The sequence below is a fragment of the Microtus pennsylvanicus genome, chromosome 9, assembly GCF_037038515.1.
Source record: "Microtus pennsylvanicus isolate mMicPen1 chromosome 9, mMicPen1.hap1, whole genome shotgun sequence".
In the NCBI taxonomy this organism is placed as follows: Eukaryota; Metazoa; Chordata; class Mammalia; order Rodentia; family Cricetidae; genus Microtus; species Microtus pennsylvanicus.
Window position 1 is genome coordinate 49296558 of NC_134587.1, and position 15889 is coordinate 49312446.

Consider the following 15889-nt stretch of genomic DNA (forward strand, 5'->3'; position numbering starts at 1 on the left):
TTCCCAGTTGAACACACTGGCACAACCTCCTTTTCTTTACTTCATGTGCATATATGTGCCTGAATTATGTGTACCACACACATGGAAGAGCCAAAGCAGATCAGAAAAGACATCAAATACCTGGAACCAGAGTTACGTGGTGCTGAGAACTGACTTCAGGCCCTCTCCTCTGGAAAAACAGTAAATGTATTGCCCTAACTGCTGAGCTATCCCTCCAGGACCACAATCTTCTTTTCCTCCTGCTTAACTTTGACTCTCCACAGGGAAAACATATCTTTAGAGTCATGGCAACTTACTTTCACAGTGGCTTTTCAGCAAATCTTATCTATGTCCTTGATATCTTTTTTACCTTTATAGTCCCACAGGGATGCCAGAGAATTTAACCACAGAAAGTTATATTAGCCAAATATGTTTTCTTCCAGCATATCAGCAATAAATTCAGAGCAGTACATTTGCACGACTACACAGCTCCTTCACAGCACTCAGCCAACTGCAAATACTGCTTGTGGCCAAGAACAATACTACATTGGCATCTAGAATAAAATAATACAAAACCAACTGGGAAATCTCTATACAATACTAAAAAACACAACTGGAGGGAATGAAACATTACCATATGCTTGCATTTAATATACTCAAGATGAGGAGAGATGGTTCAGCAGTTAAAATACTGGCTGCTTGGGCTGGAGAGATGGCTCAGTGGTTAAGAACATCGCCTGCTCTTCCAAAGGTCCTGAGTTCAATACCCAGCAACCACATGGTGGCTCACAACCATCTGTAATTAGGTCTGGTGCCCTCTTCTGGTCTGCACACACACACACACAGACAGAATATTGTATACATAATAAATAAATAAATATTAAAAAAAAATACTGGCTGCTTTTCCAAAAGAGTTAGGTTTGATTCCTAGCATCTACATGGCAGCTCACAGACAGCTGTAACTCCAGTGCAACACTCTCTTCTGGCCTCTTCAGCTGTCATATACATGTGGTACACAGACAAATTAAAGATGGGAACTCTACACTACATTTGATTCGAGCTAATAAAAGAATAACTCTGGGGCTGGAGAGATGGCTCAGTAGTTAAGAGCACTGGCTGCTCATCTAGAGGACCCAGGTTCAATTCCCAAACCCACATGGCAGCTCACAACTGTCAGTTCCAGGAAACCTGACACCCTCATACAGACATACATGCAGGCAAAACACTAATGCACATAAGATAAAAATAAAATCATTTATGTAAAAAAAGAAACATTCTATTTGGGTTATGAGAAAGCTTTGAAATTAGTTACAAGTAAAAGCTACCTTTTACAGATCTAAAATTAAGAGAACTACGAATAAGGGCATGGGAGACAGCTCCGCAGCTGAGAGCATTGGTTGCACTTGTAGATGACCCAGGTTCAGTTCCAGAGCTTCCACAAAGTGGATCACAAATGTTTGTAACTCCAGTTCCAGGGGATCCAATGACCACTTTTGGCCTCTGCGGATATCAGGTACACATGTAGTACACACACACACACTATATATATACACATATACACACACACACACATATATATATATATATATCAGACACTCATACACATGAAATACAAATAAAAAAAAGAAAAAGAATGTCTGGAATTTGCCTAAGCCTGATGGGGAAGAATGGGAAAACATGGCCATGTGTGTCTAATTAATTTAGCTCAGGGCCAGGTACAGTGAGTTTCTACCATTCTCTGTTGTCTGCGGTTGATATTTTTCATGATTTAAAAAGAAAAGGAAGATAGTAATTAAAAGGCTGTATGAATCTTTCAAAAGTCACAAAACAGCATTCTAAAAAGGGCAGGTTTTGAATGTCCTAACACAATAAACTGACATTTTAAAAAAGGAAAAACTGGTTAGTTACACTTTAGAAGAGAGTTAGTCCTTCTGGAAATGAGTTCATTTAACTGTTTTCTATGGTTTTGTGGTGCTTGGGAACAGTTTCTAGACCATCACACATGGTAGGCTCGTGTCCCAACAATAGCTACACCTCCAGCCCTCCTTTTAGAGAACTTCAGCATTCTCTGAGCCCATATGTTATGAATATAGTCTACGGAACCTTCGTTTTAAGGTAGGGTTTTTAGCCTCAAAAAGACAATAAGCTAATCATAAACTGAGTAAATATACTATGCCCCAGAGATAAAACTTGACATGAAATTAACTCAAAAGACTCTTGTGGCCGGGCGATGGTGGCGCACACCTTTAATCCCAGCACTCGGGAGGCAGAGGCAGGCGGATCTCTGTGAGTTCGAGACCACCCTGGTCTACAAGAGCTAGTTCCAGGACAGGCTCCAAAGCCACAGAGAAACCCTGTCTCGAAAAACCAAAAAGACTCTTGTGTAGGTCTTTCCCTTTTTTCAAGACAGGGTTTCTCTGTGTAGTCCCTGGCTGTCCTGGAACTACCTATGTAGACCAGGCTGGCCTGAACTCACAGTGATCCACCTGCCTCTGCCTCATAAGAACTGGGATTAACCTTTCTTCTTTTTTCAAAAAGTATGTAGTAGAACTGTGCTAAAACATGACACACACGGAGATCAGAGGACAACTTGTGGGAGACAGTTCTCTTCTTCCCTCTATGGCTCCTAGGGGTCTGAGTCAGCTCATGAGGCTTAGCAGCAAGTGCCTTTCCCAGATCAGCCATTTTACCAGCGTGGCAGGGTTAACATAAACAGTAGTTAACACATGCCTGTTTAGGTTGGACACTGAAATGCCTTGTTGCACATGGAAGCCAGCAACCTAGGCAATGCTGAGAGCCCTACCTCTAGCCCTCCCATGATGGACAAACAAGCCTGACAACTAGATAGTTATTCACTCCTGCAGGCCCTGAACACCAGTTACCTGCAATCTCTTGCAAACGATCTTCATCCACGTTCGGGTCAAAGTCACTTCCCAGGACATCGGTGCTCCAGGTCTCACTCACTGTCTCTGATATGTCCCTATCATCTGTTAGTCCCATCATGTCACGAATCTCAAACTTCCTCAGTTTATCATCAAGATTATCTTGAGTTGTAGCTATCAAAAACAAATTTAAGCACTTTAAAAATGGTGGCACAGCTACGACTTTTTGGTTGACCTAACAGGATTCTATCTTTAAACTTTTAAGTTATTCATTTTATCATTAATAAGCACACATTCCAGCCTGCTCCCCACTGATCAATTCACCCCAATAAAGATTAGCAGAGATCTCCACCTAACCACTGCTGACAGGAGATAGAGGAGCCCAGCCTAAATGAGAAAAACTAAGCCAAACAGGAAAGCAAAGGTAAACACTTCAGGGTGGCTTACTGGATCCAATTATTGTTAATAATTAGGTGATAAACGCATATGCAAACTATTTCACTTGGCAATAGCTCTCAAGTGTGCATTCTACAGTTTTCATTCTTTTCTAGACCAATTTTCTACAACTCGTTTTGTGTATGTGATATGCACATTTAGAAGCGCAAAGTGTCCTCACTATTGCTTTTCACTTTACACTACACTGAAAACTCAGCATTCTATCTAAGCAAGCTTCAAGGACAGTGTCTCGGTGGCCCAATGCTGAGGGTATTCAACCCTGCACAGCAAGCACTCTTATCTATGAGCCATCTGACCAGCCCTACAACACACTCTGGTCAATTTGCTTTTTAGAAAATTTTGTTTTGGTTTTTGGTGTTGATGCTTTTTGTTTTGTTTTAAAACAAGGCCTCAAAAAGGCATAAATTTATGTTCCTCCCACCTCACCCTCTCTGTAATGATGGGATTACAGTCATAGGTCACCACATCTAGCTCTCAATTCACTTTCTTTCTTTTTTCTAAGGTAGGGTCTCTCTGTGTAGAGCAAGCTAGCTAGAAATCCTCTCCGTCCTGAGTGCTAGGTTTAAAGACTTGCATCAGCATACCCATGCCTCAATTCACCTTCTTTTTAGATTAATTTATTTTATTATTTTATGTAGATGCATTTTTGCCTGCATGTATATGTATGTGCACCACAGGCATGCCTGGTGTCTGCAGAGCCCACACAGGCTGTCGTATAGGTGCTGAAAACAAAACCAGACAGAGCAGCAAGTCTTCTTAAGAGTATCGTTTAACAGTGTTGTCTGAAATTGAAATATTCCAATTCAAATAAACAATAAAAGCTGCGATTCCGTCTCAGACATGTAGAGTCAAGAAAAGCCAAACTGCAAAGAAGAATCTGAGACCAGACAAGATGTCTGGAAGAAGCAGAAGCCAGCTAATCTGCCGGCAAGAGGTTTAGACCAACCGCGTCACTTGGAAAGGACACTCTTCAACCTGATGAGCTGCCTGCGGACGAGGCAGTGTACTCTAGGTTCTCAACTCTTGTGAGCTGTTACTCCTTCTGGGGTGGGATTAAACAGTTGTCTATGAGTCATTTCTGCTATAAGTAATCCCGATAAAAGTCATGGCTCATCAAAGGACTTTGGTCTGTTGTGGGCTCCCTATCTGCAGTGAGAAGACGTGTGTAGTGTTCCAGGAACAGTGTGTGACACAACAGATGGCTGAGCCAACTCTCCAGCCCTTGACTCACTTCTTAACACCTCACATGTTAAGACTGTCACCTCCTACACTGGAATCACTCAGAAGGCCTGTCAAATATGTGATTTTATTTTTCTTTTTTCTGTTTGGTTTTTCAAGACAGGGCCTCTCTGTATAAAAGTTCTGGCAGCCAGGCAGTGGTGGCACATGCCTTTAATCCCAGCACTCAGGAGGCAGAGGCAGGTGTATCTCTGTGAGTTCAAGGCCAGTTTGGTCTAGAGAGAGAGAGTTCCAGGACAGGCTCCAAAGCTACAAGAAATGTCTTGAAAAACCAAAATTAGTCCTGGCTGTCCTGGAACTTGCTCAAATTAAATTACTCTTAATTACACTTAAATGACTCTTCCCAAACACAGCCAACGTACATGCTTCTCTTGAAACCACAGACTCTTCTGTACAGCTGCACTCACCACCACTTTACCTTGCTCGTGTTCTAGCAGCTGCAGGGCTTCTACTCCATTACTCCCAGAAGGTCCAGCCCCAAGTTCAGACACAGACTCTCCCTCCAGGTCAAGAGAAGATACTGAATTGGAGCGATTAGAAGGGCCTAAAAAAATGGTCATTCTGTCAGCATCTTTCTAAAACATTCATAAGTCATCATGGAACATTTCATGCAATGAAAACAGCCTAAAAAATGATTATAATTTTTGTTCTGCTTTGTTTTGAAAGATTTTACTACATGGCCCAGACTAGTCTTACACTCTCAAGTCTTCTGCCTCAGCCTTCTGAACCCTGCGATTATAGATGTGTGTCATCATGCCTGATTTAAAATACTTTTAATATTGTATTTATTTACTTAAAAACATAGATGTCTTTGAGCCAACAGCTCTCATTCTAAAAACGTATCTTCAAAAAAAAAAACCATAACAATAATAATAATAATAGCCAGGCTGTGGTGGTGCACACCTTTAATCCCAGCACACAGGAGGCACAGGCAGGAGAATCTCTGTGAGTTCCAGGCCAACCTGGTCTACAAGAGCTAGTTCCAGGATAGGCACCAAAGCTACAGAGAAACTTTGTCTCAAAAAAAAAAGAAAAGAAAAAGAAAAAACGACTAAGGTTCTTGTAGAACGACTGCAATATTTAAGAAGTAGACGTACTTTCTGCACTCTCACACAGGACCTAGAGGAGGCAGGTGACGCCTGGACATCAGAATAACGCCAGCAAGTTTGTGAACCTGTATGCTCCATAACTGCTGCATCATTAGTGCCAAGGACCACTCATCCATCCAGATGAAAATGGCTGAAGTTGACAAGGTCACAAGCAGGCTTAATGGTCAGTTTAAAACCTATGTCACGGGCTAGAGAGATGGCTCAGCGGTTAAGAGCATTGCCTGTTCTTCCAAAGGTCCTGAGTTCAATTCCCAGCAACCATATGGTGGCTCACAACCATCTGTAATGGGGGTTGGTGCCCTCTTCTGGCCTGCAGGCATACACACAGAGAGAATATTTTATACATAATAAATTTTTAAAATCATTAAAAAAAAAAAAACTATTACCTGCAGGGCCATTTGCAAGATGCGCAAATCAGACATTTCTATTTTCTGATTGCCTAAGGCTGATGGAATTGTTTCAAGGAACTCTTGACCGGGAAAATCGGGAATATATGTCATAAATAAAAGTAAATAAATAAAATAAAAAGTAGAAGTATTCGACATTTCTACACACAATAGAATGCTAAAATAAATTGACAGGCATAGTTGAAGCTAAAAAATTCCTTTAAAACATATTATTGCCAGGGGTGGTGGTCATGCCTTTAATCTCTGCACTTGAGAGACAGAGGAAGGAGAACCTTTGTAAGTGCAAGGCCAGACTGTTCTACTTAGAAAATTCTGGGTCAGCCAAGGATACATTGTGACTCTTGTCTCAGAAAGATAGAAAAGAAAATTATAAAAATACAAACATGTTATTTAAGACCACAAATTACAAAGGGAATGTTATTGGCACACAAAAGTAAAAATGTTACAAAATGTCATTAACTTAATTTTGCTATAAATAATTCAAATATCAACTGTCAATAGTGAAATTACAGGTGAGTTTATTTCTTTTTCACATTTTGTAGAGTGAACATGTTACTCATGTATATCTTCCTTTAAACATTAATAAACTGGACTCTATACATAAACAAAAGGCGCTAAATTATGGAATGACAAACTCTTACTTCACATTCTGGCTTAAAGCTTCCTTTGTTATTGAAGATTAGATCTAGGCATGCCAGGCAAACATTCTACCAGCTGAGGTCTATCTTCACCCTGATGGCAGGTGTGAGTGTGTGGATACAGGAACACAACAGTAAAGAGTATGCACAACATCCTGAAATGCTCATCAGTCCACTCTCCCCATCTGCACATGCACCATAGCCTTCTAAAGGAGCTCTATAAGCTTTGACAGACAGCAAGTTGAGAAACACAACTTGCTGTTATTCATTTAATACTGAATGAGGACACATGTTCCCATTATATACGACCAACAGCCTCTTGCAATCTTAATTATATTTAGAAAAAAGTCTTCCAGCAATGTTAAAGCTCGTTAGAGGAAAATTTCATTATCCTCCTTAGTGAGAGGCATGATGGCTTAATTGTAAATTATAAGGCTCCTTTAAAGAACACAGAACAACTGGGATCACACACTCCCTGAATGCAGTAGCCCTTCACCTTCAGATATGCCTTCCAGATTATCACTGCAGAGGGAAAAGCGCAAGGTTTTGTCAGGTTTACCGTGGAGTTTGTTTTCATCAACAGGGACATCTCCTTGTCCTCCATCCGAGAGCTGCATGTTTAGGACCTGAAAAAAACAAAGAATAAAAATAGAATATAATTTTTGGTTTATCATAAATGAAAGACTATTGACAATAAAATAAATAAACCACAAGTGCATATTTCCATTCTTCTTAACTATTTCTAACTAAAAGCCTATTTGCGAGGCCCACCCAGCTTTCACACGGAACTCAGAACAAAGTCCATATTTGAAGGCAACTCCAGCTATGTCTTCCACTCTTCATCAGGGTCAGCAACTGACAGTCACACAGGGAAGCAATAGGGAGGCACAGGTGTCAGAAGACTTCAGTGTTCTGTTCTGTCAGCTTGAGCTTAGTGTTCAGCCAAGGATCTGGCGGGTCTCATTGTGTTTTGTGTGCCCCAGGCTGGCCCTTGCCCCTGCCTCTGTCTCCTGAGTGCTGGAATTACACATGTAAGCCACCACATCTGGAACATCTGGATGTATGAGCTGTGACTTTCCAAGCTAGCAATGAACTTTCTTGAAAAACAAGCCATCATTTATTGAATGTAAGTTGTTGCTTCTAAGCCAGTAAGATCAACAGGTAAGAAAGATACTTCCCTTTAAGCCAGATGACCTGAGATCAATCTCCAAGAGCCAAAATATATAGAGTACGTGTACACACACAAGCACACGCATACACACATGCCTACAATAGCAGTTTGCCTCTAACTCTAAACTCTTTTAACAAATTCTTAAAACTCATTGTCGCCAATGCTTACTCCCCCTCCCCATTCCTTCCTTCTCTTTCTTTCTCTTGCTCTCTCTTTTAATTTGATGAGACACAGTCTTACTACTTAGGGTGCCTTGGAAGCCTATGCTGACAGACTAGGCTTACCCTAAGCATGTATTCTTCCTGCCTCTTCCTCCCAAGGACTATAATTTATAGGTGAGGGTCACTATGCCCAACTCCACAGTCTCTCTCTCTTTTTTTTCATTTTAAGTTTTTTTTAAAAAAATTAAATCCTGTGTATGCTGCGGAGGGTACATGTGTGAGTGCGGGTGCCTGGAAGGTCCTGAAGAACCTATAGATTCCCTGGAGCTACAGTTACAGTGAGCTACCTTATGTGGATGCCATAAGAAACACTATGCTATCATAGCCCCCTAATCTCATTTAATCTCCAGCCCCAATGTATCAGGCACGTACATTATCAGCACTCAGGTAGACAGAAGGATCACAAATTCACATACTGCGGGAGTGGGGGTGGAGGAAGTGGAAAATTTGATTAGTATTATTTATAAAGTAATGTGTGTATAAAAAAAAAACAAGTTCACATACTGGAGATATGTACATCGAATTCCAGTCTCAAAGAGGAATGAAAGGGAAGGAAGGGAGAGAAAGATTTTTTGAAAGAAAAGGAAACAAGGAGGAAAAGAAAGAAAAGAAGAATTGGTATAACCTGAAGATTGATGTGGTGAAATCCTAGCCCAGAGTGACTGTTTGGACAGGGGGCTGCACATGAGGCTAGTGTTTTCCACACTCAGCACATGCACCTTTTCCCCACATGAGGCCAGGAGAGGGGGCTACAGGAATCAGATCCTAAGAGGACACCAAACATGTCTGGATCTTGGACTTCTCGGCCCCAGAACAATCATAAAAAAAAAATCTGTTATTTGCAAACCACTAGCATTTTTAAATTTTATTTTATATATTATGTATTAAAAACCTCTATGTTGGGCTGGAGAGATGGCTCAGAGGTTAAGAGCACTGGATGCTCTTTCCAGAGGTCCTGAGTTCAATTCCCAGCAACCACATGGTGGCTCACAACCATCTGTACTGAGATCTGGCGCCATGTTCTTACGTGCGGGCATACATCGAGGCAGAATGTTGTATAAATAAATAAATCTTTAAAAAAATAAAAAATAAAAACCTCTATGTTGCATGCAGTGGCATATACCTACAACCCCAGCACTTGAGAGTTAGAGGCAGAAGACCAGAGTTCAAGCCAGTTAGGATTACGTGAGACTCATTATCAAAACCCAAATAAAACAAAGTGCCAAGCAGTGGTGACGCACACCTTTAATCCCAGCACTAGAGAGGCAGAGGCAAAGGATGGTGAATCTCTGAGAAACCTTATCCTGAAAAACAAAACAAAAAAAATAACCCATTCAGGGGCTGGAGAAATGGCTCAGAGGTTAAGAGCATTGCTCTTCTAGAGGTCCTGAGTTCATTTCCCAGCAACCACATGGTGGCTCACAACCATCTGTAATGAGATCTGGTTCCCTCTTCTGGCATGCAGGCATACATGGAAGGAATGTTGTATACATAATAAATAAATAAACCTTTTTTTAAAAAAAAAAAACCCGTTCGTACCTCATTTTCTGACATCATCCCTGGAGTAAGTTGGGGACCTGTCCCTAAGGAAATGACCAGCACCTCTTCTGGTTGTACCTCCTGGATGGTTTCTTGAGATGACCCTTCATGGTCCATATGTAAGTCCATTAGCATATTACTTCGGCTTCTGCTCCGAGTTGCTAAATAAAATAATTTAAAAGAAAAGGTCAAAATAAAGAAAATGGCACATGAATACAAAAATATATTTTCTCTTAGTGTTGAACATTCATGCATGCATAAAGGATGATGTTTAAAACATGGACAGGAAAAAACAAGCACTGGGTCCTTCTAGTCAATCTCCTGAGACTAACACAGTAGAGGGCTGGAGAGATGGCTCAGCGGTTAAGGGAACTGGCTGCTCTTGCAGAGGACCTGGGTTCAATTCCCAGCACCCACATACCAGCTTATAACTGTTTTAAGCTCCAGACCCAGGGAATCTGACATACTCTTCTGGTTATCGCAGGTACCATACATGCACTTGATGCATAGACAAACATGCATCCAGGCAAAACACTTATACATATAATTAAAAAAAATGTTTTTAGCAACGGATCATCAGAAATAGTGTTCCACCTCCACTGGACAGAAAGGCTACACCTGGTCATAGTTGTGGGGCAGGAAACACATCCTAGCCAAAAAAAGCACTAACCGCTGGGCAGTAGTGGCATACACCTTTAATCCCAGCACTCGGAAGGCAGAGGCAGATTTATCTCTGAGTTAGAGGCCAACCTGGTCTACACAAGAGCAAGTTCCAGGACAGGCTCCAAAGTTACAGAAAACCCATCTTAAAAAAAAAAAAAAAAAGCATTACTTTGTTTCTCATGTTTTTAAGACACTTGAGCTATTTTTAACTGCCAGCAGCCTTCCATACTAATAAATAAATTTATAAGTGTTTAAAAATGTCAGGTGAAAACCTGGCACACAATGAAGCAACATGCTTGGTCCTGTTTCTGTAAGATAAGGCTGTACTATGTAACTCAGAGAAGCCAGGACCCCACTATCAGCACTGCTCCAGGAGATGGAAACCTTCTGGATGCTGAGATGACTGACAGGCACCCACGCCACACCCAGCAAAGGAATATACAATTACTGGGAAACAGGGCCAGTTTCTGAAAGCACATTTCTTCCTTATGAAATATATCAACACCAGACCTTTCCAGAGACTCAGGGATACTGCTAGATTCTACATGATGGATAAGCAGTAAAGTCACTGAGTTCAATTCTCAGAATCTCCTTGGTAGAAAAAGAAAACTGACTCCAAGAAAGTTGACCTCTGACTTCCACCTGTGCATGTTGGGGCACCTGTACACACGCTCGCAAATGCACACACAAGATGATTTCTGTGTAACAGTCCTGGCTGTCCTGGAACTCACTCCATAGACCAGGCTGGCCTCAAACTCAGAATCCACCTGCTTCTGCCTCCCCCCACAAAAAAAGTTTTTTATTTTGTTTTTCTCCTACCAGTAATATACTTTTTTCTTTCCTTTTTTCCTTTTTCTATTTCTTTAGCGTGGGGGTATACCACAACGCTCCTGCAGAGATAAAGGACAGTTTGTGGGAGTCAGTTCTCTTCTTCCATCATGTGGATCCCAGGGACCAAACTCAAATTGTCAAGTTTAGCATCAAGTTCTCTACCATCTGAGCCATCTTTCCAGCCTTACAAGTAAGACTTATTATTTCCAACTATTTTGATGTATATATTATATTTAAAAACTTATCTACCTACCTATGATGTCCATGCCAGAGAAGCATTCCACCACTGAGCTATACCGGGCTTCACATCCTATACATCTTTTAAGAAATTTTGAGCACTGAAACATCTAATTTTTATGACAAAGTGACCTAGCCTTCCATGATTCTCTCACAGTGATCAAACTCAACACACTGCGCGGTGAAGAGCTCTGCTGGTGCACGACAGTGACGGAGGACAGGTCAAGACAATCGCATTTCACAAAGCTGTAGCTGCCCTCATCATCACCCTCGTTTTGAAGTCATTTCACACTGACTCTAAAACCCTAAGACAGGCCCACCATGTCTTTCTACGACCCACCCTCCACATGAACTGTGAGCTTACAGGTAACCTCATGAGCAGCTCTTATTAGCAAAGGTGAAAATTATAGCTTATAAAAATGCAAATGATCAAATTTCATGTAGCAACTTATAGAAAGCAAAAGCAGCATGCACACAGAATACATCTGTGAATATTTCTAAAGTACAATTACGGAAGAAAAGGAGAACAGCCTATTACCCACCAAACGGGGTTACTAGAGGAATATGAGCAGTAAGATTGGTGGCTGAGGAATCCCAGGCAGTGATGGCCGCTAACTGTTGTCCTGGGTTGCAAAACATTAAATGGAAGAAAAATCAACCCTCTGAACATTGGAAACATTGTTTAGAACATGAAATTAAATGCAACGATAAGGTCATGTGACCATACAAAACACTAGGCAAGCATTTGAAATCTGCTCCCTGCTAAACCCATCTCTAATAACATTTTCAAGTGACAGAAAATGAAAAAAAAAAAACTAATGTACAACAGTGAACAATGGGGAGAAAATTTCTACCAAAAAATAGTGTTTTTCATGTGACTAAAGTATAAATAAATAATCCACAATATTAAAAGGAGTCACTAAACATAAAACTTAATTTTATTTTCAATCAAAAGAATTTTTTTTGGAAACAGGATGTTTCTGTGTTGTAACAGCCCTGATTGTCCTGGCACTGGCTCTGTAGACCAGGCTGGCCTGGAATTCAGAGATCCACCTGCCTCTGCCTCCCAAGTGCTGGGAATACAGGTATGCAAAAACACCACCAGCTAGAAATTTGTTTTAAAAAGTCTGTGCTGTCATGAGCTGGGTATTCATTTAGCTACATAGGAATGAACTCTATCTTCCTAAATAGATTTCATTTTCAGCTTAAGTTGTTTTATTCCATCATTGGCCTGGAGCTTCTCTTGTGAACTAGACTAGCCTGGGGCATAAAGTGATCCTCTAGGGTCTTGATATTTCAGGTATGAACCACCAACCACGACTCAAATAATATTTATTTTATTTTTAAGACAGTGTCTCACTATGCAGCACTGGCTGCCCTGGAAGTCACTAGATATACTAGGTTGGTCTTGAACACACAGAGATCAGCCTTTTTCTGCCTCCTGAATGCTAGGATTAAAAGCATACCCAATTAGGCCAGGTTTCAAGAATGATTTTTAAAATTTTTTTCCTGCCTAGCATGGTGCCATATGCCTTTAATCCTAACATTTAGAAGGCAGAGACAGAGACAGGCGAATTTCTGTGAGTTCAAGACCAGCCTGGTCTACAAAGTGAGTTCCAGGACAGCTAGGGCTACACAGAGAAACCCTGTCTCAAAAATCAACAAAACAAACAAAAACAAACAAACAAAAAAAACCCACTTTAATAAAAAAGTTTTTTTTTTTAAATTCTATGCATATGAGTGTTTTGTCTGCATGAATGCATGCCTAGTGCCCATGGAGGTCAAAAAGTAGCATCAGATCCCCTGGAACTACAGTTATAGTAAAGAAATCCAAAGACTTGATGATACCATATTCCTGCTGATATAAATAGATATTATGTTAAATGAGAATACATTGATTTTAAGAAATTGTGTTCATAAAAAAAAAATCAGTTAACAGAAGTTAAACTCTTCTTTAAAATGTGTAAAGTTGAACTGGGGATATGACTCAGTGACCAAGTACTTGCCTGCCATGTGCAAAAAACCCTAGGTTCAATCCTGACACAGCCAAAAAAAGAAATGTATGAAATATAAAGCTTGTCTAAGTTGACAAGGTCTTGGTGAGTTCCTCATCTTAACAGACGCTGGAACACTCCTGCACCCTGAACCTAATACTCTTCTTTGGTCTAATTCCCATCCATCCACTCCTCAAGAAAGAGTGCAGGCTTCACTCTTCCTTCTACATCTGGCTGAGTTGTGGCCCCATGAGTCTCTCCATGGACACTCAGTAGGCAGAGCACTGCTCTCTTGTCCTCCCGACTGCCTAGGAGGACCTAAGCTGAGAGTATCATATCAGGGCAGAGATAAATGCTCTGTTCACCCAGTGTCTGACACAGTGACCACTCCATAACTGGATGTTTGTGTGGATTAAATGAAACATACGTAAAAGGCTTACTCAGTGCCTGTTCAGCATACGTGCTCAACTTTTGCATGTGTGTAGATAGATAACACATACTAAGTGAGTAAAGCCCAGTTAAATATATATTTAAAAAAAAAAAAACTTTTTTAAAGCAGGGTTTACTATAACTCAAGCTGACCAAATACTACCCAAGGATAACCTTAAGCTTCTGATTCCCCTGCCTCCACCTCCTGTGCTGGTATTAAGGTCCTGCGCCATCATACCCAGGCTATGCAGTGCTGGAGGCTGAGCCTAGGACGTCAAAAGAACTAGGTAAATACTCTACCTAGTGGCTATACCCCACCTTTGAAGACACAGTAAACTTAAAGAAAAGCTCCAATACAGAAAACTCTCCTTACCTATAGGTAACCGGTTCTTTTTGTTGGCTGGGGTGGCTGCTGGAGACATCTGAGGAGTGCTGTAGGGGGTGACGTCTAGACTGCTGCTCTTCCCTGGCTTAGCCTGGGGCAGGCTTGCCAACAAGCTGTCAAGAGCCATTCTATCTTCCTTCAGCTCATCTCCAGACATCACACTCTTCATAAAGTTCACCTATAAAAGGAAAGGACATTATCTAGTGAAATGAACTGTCAAACATAATACACGCTTCTTACAGGATGTATTCTTCTGTGAATTGCCAATGGGTGGCTAAAAGAATTTCAAAAAGATGTCAACTAGAGAATGATGCCATTACCAGAGTAATAAGCTGACTGTAACTTATATAAACCACAGTTCTGCTCAAGCCTTCCAGAAGATTAACGGAGTTCATTGGTGGAGTCTCCACTGCGCGGCCCCCAATCACGACATCAAGGAAAGCAGCGACACAGCTCTGTCAAAACAGGAAGAGATCAAAGCCAAAGTCTCCCTCAAAAGATGAGAAAAATTCTGACCAAGGTGGATAAGCATGAAAAAAATTTAACTTCATGAAAATTATTTTAAACCCAACATTTCAAAAACTGTAATTCCGTATGTAATGATGCAGAATACGCTCAAAAAAATAAAAATAGCCAGGCGGTGGTGGCGCACGCCTTTAATCCCAGCACTTGGGAGGCAGAGGCAGGCGGATCTCTGTGAGTTCGAGACCAGCCTGGTCTACAAGAGCTAGTTCCAGGACAGGCTCCAAAACCACAGAGAAACCCTGTCTCGAAAAAACAAAAAAAAACAAAAAAACAAAAATAAAAAATAAATAAAAATAAAGTACATGTAATTTACAACCTAAAATTCTGAAAAAGCAGATGGGGTGTGGAATGGGAGACATACTAAGAATCTGCTGGCACACATAGGCCTCTAGAAGAACACACAGAAAAAACACTGAGAACTTTCTGGAGAGGAAGTGAAGGAGAAATGAGAAGTATGGGGGAAATGGCATAGAACAGGTTTTATTTTATTTGGTTTTTCCTTTAAATGTTTTCATGTATTTATCTGGGGTGCACATGTGGAGATCAGAAGACAACCTGAGAGAGTCTCTCCTCCTGTGGGTTCTGAGGATCATACTCAGGTCATTAGGCTTAGTGTCAAGTGTCTGTACCCACTAAGCCATCTTTCTCTAACTGTTTCTTGGGTTTTGAGAGTTTTTGTTGTTGCTTTGTTTTTTTTCCACACAGGATTGGGAAACCCTGGCTATCCTAGAACTCGTTCCATAGACCAGGCTGGGCTCAAACTCAGGGATCTACCTGCCCCTCTCTCCTGACTGAGTACTGGAATTACTGCCGTGCACCGCCACCACCTGACTGTTTCTTGGATTTTTTTGGTGTTGCTATTCTTGATTTTTGAGGAAAAAAAATCTATTCACCATGGTGTCCCAGCTCGCCTCAAACCACAGTGATTTTCCTGCCTCTATCACTCAGGTATGGGGATTATAGTATATACTACTATACTCAGTACAATATCAGTTTTTATATTTTTTTATTAATTTGTTAAGACTTTTTTGATTTTTATTTATGTTCATGTGTGTTTATACATATATGAGCATATACGTGCTGGGGACTGCAAAGGTAAGATGAGAATGCAGGATCCCCTGGGAGCTAAAATTACAGGTGGTTGTGAGCCACACAAGGTGGATGCTGAGAACTAAACTCCTGTC

At 40.9% G+C, this 15889-nt stretch overlaps 1 protein-coding gene across 9 annotated transcripts in view; it reads right to left on the reverse strand.

Moving 5' to 3' along the window:
* Gapvd1 (GTPase activating protein and VPS9 domains 1) overlaps positions 1-15889 on the reverse strand; it is a 77526-nt gene that overhangs the window by 33436 nt on the left and 28201 nt on the right. For 4 of the 9 annotated variants that reach the window (XM_075985945.1, XM_075985940.1, XM_075985941.1 and 1 more), the window contains 7 exons: positions 14501-14635; positions 14169-14358; positions 11915-11995; positions 9642-9802; positions 7207-7336; positions 4975-5100; positions 2862-3035 (listed from right to left, as the gene is read on the reverse strand). In XM_075985945.1, coding sequence (XP_075842060.1) covers positions 2862-3035; positions 4975-5100; positions 7207-7336; positions 9642-9802; positions 11915-11995; positions 14169-14358; positions 14501-14635 — 997 coding nt within the window. The remainder of the gene's footprint in view (positions 1-2861; positions 3036-4974; positions 5101-7206; positions 7337-9641; positions 9803-11914; positions 11996-14168; positions 14359-14500; positions 14636-15889) is intronic. The other 5 variants (XM_075985949.1, XM_075985947.1, XM_075985948.1 and 2 more) reach the window with 3 other exon arrangements.